At 38.2% G+C, this 8,420-nt stretch overlaps 1 protein-coding gene across 1 annotated transcript; it reads right to left on the reverse strand.

Annotated features, from left to right (window-relative positions):
• Nucleotides 1–1,958: 1,958 nt before the first annotated feature.
• wars1 (tryptophanyl-tRNA synthetase 1) lies at nt 1,959–8,195 on the reverse strand. Its single transcript, XM_023295739.3, has 11 exons — nt 8,054–8,195; nt 7,600–7,723; nt 6,407–6,623; nt 6,211–6,319; nt 5,846–5,965; nt 4,821–5,003; nt 4,077–4,177; nt 3,800–3,912; nt 3,540–3,713; nt 3,308–3,448; nt 1,959–3,074 (listed from the first exon to the last, which is right to left on the reverse strand). The coding sequence occupies exons 2-11, from the start codon at nt 7,711–7,713 to the stop codon at nt 2,916–2,918; spliced, it is 1,431 nt and encodes a 476-aa protein (XP_023151507.1). The 5' UTR covers nt 7,714–7,723; nt 8,054–8,195; the 3' UTR covers nt 1,959–2,915.
• Nucleotides 8,196–8,420: the final 225 nt, after the last annotated feature.

Genomic DNA, 8,420 nt, shown 5'->3' on the forward strand with positions numbered 1-8,420 from the left:
GTGATCGTCAGCAGGCAGATGATGTAGTGTTCACTTGTTGTCATAGTTACAGTGACACTGTGTCAAGGATTTCCCATTTCGCCATGGAAAATCCTTAACAAATTCACGGATCCAGACTATAAGCCGCATCGCTGCCAAAATCTAATGAGGTGGTCCTTGTGTCATTTCTGACCTTCCCTGAAAATTTCATCCAAATCCATTACTGTGTTTTTGAGTAATGTGCACAGACAGAAGGATTCACGTACGCCGATCGTCACATAACTCCGCCGCGTTTCTTGGTGGAGTAATAATCAGGAACATAAGTATTAGGTAACCTAGTCATGGCCTCACCATCCTCTCCAGTAATTATTGTTCTCCTATGCTTTGATTTCTATCTCCTTCATCCTGACTGTTTGAGGCAGATGTCTGCCGTCCCCAGAACCTGGGAGGGCAGGAGGTTTCTCTTTTATTTAAAGGGAGGTTTTTCTTTCTTCTGTTGCCATAGTGTCACCAGTCTTCACCTTACTATGTCAAGTGCCTTGAGAAGACTAATCTCTTAACTTCATATCTAAACTTATAGCAAATTTATAAAGCTGTCCAAAGAACTAACTAAATAGTTTATTAATGATTTCCTAAACACTGAAAATTCTGTCTATGTTTGATACTAATCTAATTTGCAATTTCCACCGTTGGAAAGTCATTATGAAGAGGCAGTTAAGGGGACTTGTGGATCAGACATAGAATACCAAGGACATTTTGCCAGGGAGAAAGGCAAAGCAAAAACCCAGTATGGCTGGAAAGGAGGTGCAAGAAAGTTTGGCAGGCACAGTACATAGAATAGCATAATAGTTATGCACAAACAGGGTTTGCATAAAAGAGTTATCAGATGGAAACCTCATCACAAGAGTCAACATTTGAAGCCTGCAAAGCAACATTTGGACAAGTCAGAGTCATTTGAGAAGCAAGTGTTATGGACAGATCAAGTTAAAGTTGAGCTTGATAATCACCAAATCAATTTTAGAAATAAACGAATACCTTGCTTGTTGTTACGCATGAACACAGAACTGAAAGGCAACTAGTGAATATTCCTGGCACTGCTATGTATTATCATGTCTTCTCTGAGGAGTCGGGCTATGCAGGCTATGTGCAGTGCCAGTTTCTGCATGGCATCTGAGCCATACAGGGATGTCCTTCAGTCAATCTATAGCCTGTAGTAGGGATTAGTCATGACCTGCCTGCCAAGCATGACATTGTCCTCTCAGGCCTGACAGAAGGAGTTGCACAGGTGTGTTCATTGAATTTTGTGTATATACTATGACATGTCTAGTGACTTAAATCCAGTAGCAGATAAGAACAGTTTAGATATTTTGTTGTGTTTGTATTTTTGTTTGTTTTGCAGAACATGTCTCAATCATTAAGGACAGTTTGATACAGTATAAAGCATTAACGTATTCTTGCAGAGAACTAGGCTAAATGCAATGTATGTCGTGACTGTGATGATTTTGACGTGATACTTCCAGTCTTCAGAAATCTGGCAGAATATTAAGACATTTATCTGGACTCAGAGACATCATATTCTTAATTTTGTTCTGTTTTCGAGGCCTATGTCTCTGAATATCAGATTTATCTTTGCTACATTTTAGCTTTATTTGCAACATATCATACCCGTCAGTATTTAACATTAACACTGTATTCTGTGCATTCGGATTCTTTCATGACCCATCATACATTGTTTTTTATCTTAAACTACAGGCACATTCAAAGAACATTTTCAGACTTTGCCTTTAAAGAAACACAATATAATGGAAATTAACCTTAGTGTTTAAACTCATGTTGTTCAGTGCTCATATAATTTCTATGGCACTTGGACTTACATACTGTGGTAGGAAAAGTACTGGTGGTACTAGTAACATTAACCGTGACGTTCATGTGTCCCAGTAAAGACAGTGAGTCAACATGCACAGTACCAGCACAATGGATTAAGCCATAATTCATTTTATTTACACAACTGCCTTTTCTATTGCTAAATGTATGTTGCAAGAAATAATTAGTGCAGTCATTTTAAAGTATTACTACATGCCAATCCTGTTATGTTTGATGATGTGTATTGAAGAAAAAAACTGAGCTGCATTTTGTAAGACCTTAATTAGTAAACAAAAATTTCTTTAATTCCACTAAAACCAAACCATCCTTTCTTTGGTTACTGTACTATATATCACAATGTGGGGATTATTTTCAAATGCTGTTGTTCCTGTAGTTGAATAAGTTGAATTAAACTTTTTCTTTAATGACACTATGTATAGAGAAAGTTGTCTGTTTTGCTGTTAACCAATACATCCGCTTTAGTTCCTTTGAACAAAACACTGACAGCCTGGTGTACACACAAACTCTGTCTCATAATATACCTGGTATTATCACACTAGGCCTATTTGTGACACCCCATACTGCTTTTGATAATCACACAGTAACACTGTTTGTTAGGAAGGCTGTTGTTTCAGAGTAAAATAAGACTTGCAAGGAGAATATGTAGCTGTATTTGATGTTGGTCATGAGGCAGATTTTGTAAGGATATATATCTGTACTCCGCTTTAATTGTCTTCCACTTCTGAGAGAGCTGCAAATATGAACACCTCATGAAGACAAATGTGTACATTTTGTGCAGTGTGAAGCCAACAAGTAGCATGACCATTAGCATGAAGGTGTAGACAATGTCATGCCTAATTTGACACAGAGAAGCATATCACTGATCCAGTGACTTACATTTACATTTGATTTACATTGAAATTTTTCCTCAGTTCTGATGCAAACTTTAAGAGAAAATGTCCATCTTCCCATCACAAATTACAGAGAGTTTAAATGAAATAAGCTGGATTCCTTTTTGTTCATGTACTGAGATTAATCACATGACGAAGCTTGAGCTCCGATGCTCAAGCGAGCTAGAAGTTAAAATTCAAAGGCCTGGGTGTCATGAACTGCTGCACCATCTCATCTGTGACTTGTTTGCGTCTCTCTTGATGCTGGGCAATCATCGGCTGCAGCGTCTCAATCAAAATCTTCTTCAGCTCTCCTGTTAAGAGAGCTCCACTTGTGTAGTCCTGCAGAGAGAGGAGACTGAGTGAGTGAGAGTGGATGGTGGGATGCAGATAAGAAGATGAAGAGAAGGATGACAGAGCAGAGTGCAATGGCAAACATCTCAAGATAAAAATTTAAAGATAGATGCAAAGTGCATGTCCAAAGAGCAGGGAAACAGAATAGAAATAATGCAGCATCATTAGCAAAAACAACAAAATCTCTGCAATTTGTTCTCTGTTTTATTTTTCTCCCTGACCTGTTTGATCTTCTCCAGCTGTTCATCATCCTCCAAGAAGAAGGTCAAGTACATGAAGGACACGTCTACATCTGCGTTACCACCGTACTTCCTGTGCTCCTCCACGGTGTCTTTTCCTCCCGAAAATGCATGTTTGTTAACCTGCAAGGAACGATTATAGGATACATCAGTTTCAGATCAAAATAAATTTAAGAAGTATCTATTGACTCGTCGTAACAAGTAGCGGCGGCACCTTGTTTTTGATCTGCTTGGGTGTGTCAGTGAGGAAGATGGAGGAGTTGGCGTCACTGGCGCTCATCTTGGTTTGCGCCCCTTGCAGGGCTGGGAAGAAGGTGGAGTGCAGCAGGGCAGGTTTGGGATAGCCGATCCTTGGAGCAACATCACGGGTCATCCTGAAGTAAGGGTCCTGGGTGAGTGAAAGGACAGATAAGAACAAATATTGGAAACTATGAACACTTCTATGTATTTTTGTTATGGTTATGCTGTCCTGACCTGGTCTATGGCACAGGGGATGAGACACTGTATATCTTTTTTGCCTCCAAAGATCTGTGGGAAGGAGTTACTGAAGGACGGAGCTGCCTGGATGGCTGGGAAGCTGATCTTGCCTGGATGGATGAAAAAATAACAAACGCGGTAAAGTACCAAGAGATTATTCTCACAAGCACACGTCACAGTCAGGGTGTTGTGCAGTAAGAACAGGGGGAAAGAAAGACAACAGCACTCGAAAATAATTGTGCAAAGGACTGGATGGTCTTTTGCTATGTCTTACCAATGCAGTCGCTGTCTGTAAAGCCAAAGATGCCTTTAACCTGGTTGAATGTGACATGCTTCTGGATCTTTACCACATTTCTGTAGAATTCAGGGGATGCACTGCAGAGAATAAATTCAAATGAACACATTAAAAAACTAAACAAAGCAGATTGTGGTAAGAGACTGTATTCTGACAAGGATTTCATCACAAGCATTTTTTTTCTTAAAGTCACCCTCCACTCGAAATGTTTGACCTTCATAGCACAGAATGACATGGCTCTTCTGCTGGAAGTGGAGAGCTCTTGAGGCTCACCTAAGGTCTGAGTCTAAGGCGTGCGAACAGGATTTCAGGATTTGTGACATCCTGATGGAACAGGATGTGTGCCAATCCTGGTCAGACAGACAGCTTTCAGAAATGTGATATCGCAAACTGAAGCCTGAATTGCACATGCAGTGACATAGATGTAAAGTGTACACAATAGTTCAAGTCTTGAAAAACAAAAATTGCATACTGATAATTTTTGACTGAATTTTTCAATAATGGAGGGGCTATGTGTCATTTGTAAAATTTCCATCCTAGTAATTGTAATTAGTTTTGGGAAAAACCATAGCCAACATACCATTTTCTTTTTTTTTATAGCTTTAAAGATACTTGGAGATGATTTTTGAGAAAATATGACATTGCTTTTGATGCATCCTAGGAAACCTCAGCAGTAAGGTCTACTGAATATTAATATAAAAATAATTTCCTGTCATATTTTACCCCATGTAGTCGAGGTCAGAGAAAATGAAGGTCTTGTTGACATCAAAGCCACAGGCGATGATGTCCTTGGCGTTTTCCACAGCAAAGCGGCGGCATTCTTCTAGCGTTAGATCTTTCCACAGATACTTCTCATCGTCAGTCAACTGAATCACCAAGGGGATGTCAAACACATCCTGGAGCCATCTGGAACAAGCAAGTAATATTCAGATATAAATTAGAAATAGTCTCGGGCATGTAATGTTAGCTGTACAAATGGAGGATTGAGATTAAGAGATTGAGATTGTTTTTGTCTGTTTTGTTTTTAAGAGACAAACTAAAAAAATTAAGAACAGAAAAAAAGATTGCTTTATTTTCTCATATTTACTGTGTAAGAACTACAATTGGTATAGACACTAATGTGTTGATGGGATGATCAGAGCATTGAGGACAATGTCGAAGGTTTTCCTAAAAAATAAAATATTGTCCCATGGGGTTCAATAAACTGTCCAGAATTCAAAGCTCCACCTTGAACAGACAAGTTAATGTTAGTCCATTGTGCTGATAAAACCTGTTTAATTTCTCACTTTTGAGTGGAACATTAATGCAGGACTTTGACAGTATTTTTACTGTGTGATTTAAATGGTTTAGTGATAAAAACAGTTTGAGAACTTCTTCTACCTCTAACACCAACATTCAGGCAGAGAAAAACTGAAAATAAAGTCAGCTGCAGAGTTTGTCTGCAACCTGCAAAGCGCTGAATCCTGCGGTCGCGTGCTCTGAAAGTGAAACTGAAATTCTGAAAGACAGTTCAGATGATGATCTGACTTTCAGACTGAATGCATGAGTACAGTCACAGTTTAACAAACAGCTGGAGAACACTTACTTTTTTATGTACTTATTTATTCGTTGGCCTATGTTTGCTGCTTGCAAACATGACGATGAACTTTTACTGAATGTTTCCACAGATTGATCATGTTTCTGCTCTGACAGTGTGATAGCTCTGTAGTATTTTGGTGGTTTCCATAGATTATAGAGGGAGAACTCACTTGGTGAAGATAAAGGGAATGAGGTGACCAACGTGCATGGCCTCGGAGGATGGACCTCTTCCAGTATAAAGATAGAAGGACTTGCTCTTCTCGTAGGCATCCAGTACTTGGTGCATATCTCTGGCAGAAACAATAAAAAAGGGGAAATTGTTTACTGATTCGTCCTTCCTCCATGAATTCTCATCTTCTCAGCGTCATTCATGTTGCTAAACTTTTACTAAGCTTCTTGGGTGGCACAGAGCTTGTAAGACTTGCACATCTCGCCACTCAACCAGTTGAGAAACACCTATTACTATAAGTTACATAACAAAACACATGAAAAAAATCAAACCGAATGAATATTTTTAATTTCCTAAAACACTGACCTGTGTGAAAAGAAGATTCCTCTTCGTAGGAAGCGATGAGGTCTCTGTCCCGAAACTTTTTCTATTCTGTCCACCAGCTCCTGGTCAATTTTACTGCTGCCAAACCTCACTAAAGACAAACATCTCAATGTTTATTTAACTTTAACTACCCATCACCTCTTTAAGCGACTACATTTCAGACTCACTTGATTCTTACCTATGAGTTTGTCGTAATCTACTCCTTTGGCATTAGAGGTGGCAACATTCCATGGGTCAACTGTGTCTTCGTCATCAGCACCATCTGCTGCCGGCCCGTTGTCTGACATAACCACGTTTTCTGACGGTGGACATCCAGCTTTATAATCATTACCTGTCATCTGTTTGTAGTCCACTTTCAACTTTAGCAGCAGCTGGACAGCAGCATCAATTTCAGCCTGGACAAGTGAAACACCGTTATAAGACCACACACACTGATACAGCATTGAAATAATCTCAATATATTTTAAAGAGTCACTTCACCAAAATTATATAGCTATGTAAGCGTTTGGTTATAGCTGACAAATCTTTGTGTAAGATTTCTGTTCTCCCCAATAGAATGGAAATTAAGGCAAACTTAATTGCTGACAACATTAGCAATTACATAAAACATAATAATTTCAAATGCCATGTGTATTCCCAGAAACAAATTCTGGATTCCATCAAGGTTTGGAGAATATTGACATTACAGTGTAAGTAACTTTAAATTACTTATTGACTTATGTTGTGATGGAGTACATTTTACTGAAAATTCGATTAGAAATAAGTTACTGGGTAAAATATCTGGACAGCATGGCAACTCATTAGGGCTGCAACTAACAATTATTTTCATTGTTGATTAGTTCTCTATTAATCAATTAGTTGCTTGTTCTAAGAAATGTCAAAAAATGTGAAAAATGTTGAACAGTTTTTTAATGAATTATGTAGTTTAGAAAATATGAAAAATGTGGAAAGTGCCTATAACAATATACCAAAAGCTATGATGATGATGTCCTTAGATGTCTTGTTTTGTCCACAACTCAAAGACAAGGAGGAAAGAAACCATGAATAATTCAAATTTAATAAGTTGGAATCAGAGAATTTTGATTTTTATCTCTTAGAAAAATTATATAACCCAATTAATCAATAATAAAAATAGTTGTTAAAAATCTGATAAAAATCTAGTTTGACTATAAACGTTCCATTTCCATATTTTCCTGACATTGCAGGAATATTTATAGAATATCAACCAAGGTGTGGAGAATATGGAAAATCATCTGATGGTGGATCAGTATTGTCATATTGCTCAACCTTACTGTGAGTACTTGAAGTGAATTTCCCCACATGTATTGGGATAGCGGACAAAAAATCAACATGGAGAATCAAATCACGTACTTTCTCTGCTTTAGCCGTTTTCAAGGATCTGACTTTTTCTCCTTGTGCGTTCAGTTTCTCATACAGCTCCATTGGACTATTGGCTCCTTCCCCGTCTGCTTGACAGTCTGTCATCTTCTTCACACTGACCAGTAATAGTAATACGAGGTTAAAGACTATGTAAATACACATTATAGAAATTAAGGTTACACGTTCTGACAGGCATTAGGTACTATCTTAACAGAACATTCGGCTTCAGAATTACAGAAACTCCTTCCACAGCAGGTGAGAATATTCCCATATGTGAACATAGCACAGCTAACTTGGTGGAGCTAGCTACTCGGCTGAAAGTACCATCTATTTAGATTTAAATAAACGTTGCCGCATTTCATAAACTGTACAAAACCTCAGTTTACATTAGATAATAGAATAACTTCAGAAATTTATGATCAAATATAGTGCCTTGCCAGCATACCGTCCAATATTCTTCACACAGCTGACAGCTCACTCATTCAACTTGCATCAGCCTGTCTGATGTGGTGTTTGGGTCAAATTCTTCCCAGGCAAACGAGCTAATTCATGAGTTCCGTGGTATATTATCTGGCACAGAAGTGCGACCTTGGGACCACTGTTAAATTTACAGAATATAGATAAAGGTGTGTATATATTTTTAGCGTAATGTATTATTAGTTTAACTGAGTATAAATACATTTAATTCCATATTACATGTGTGAAGAAAAGGACCGTCGCCTCTATTCCTAGAGGTTGTTTTCAAAATAAAAGCTTTTACGAATATAACTGTCTGATATCGATGGCCAAATCGAAGCGTGACTTTTATTCTG

The sequence above is a fragment of the Amphiprion ocellaris genome, chromosome 20, assembly GCF_022539595.1.
Source record: "Amphiprion ocellaris isolate individual 3 ecotype Okinawa chromosome 20, ASM2253959v1, whole genome shotgun sequence".
Taxonomy (NCBI): domain Eukaryota; kingdom Metazoa; phylum Chordata; class Actinopteri; family Pomacentridae; genus Amphiprion; species Amphiprion ocellaris.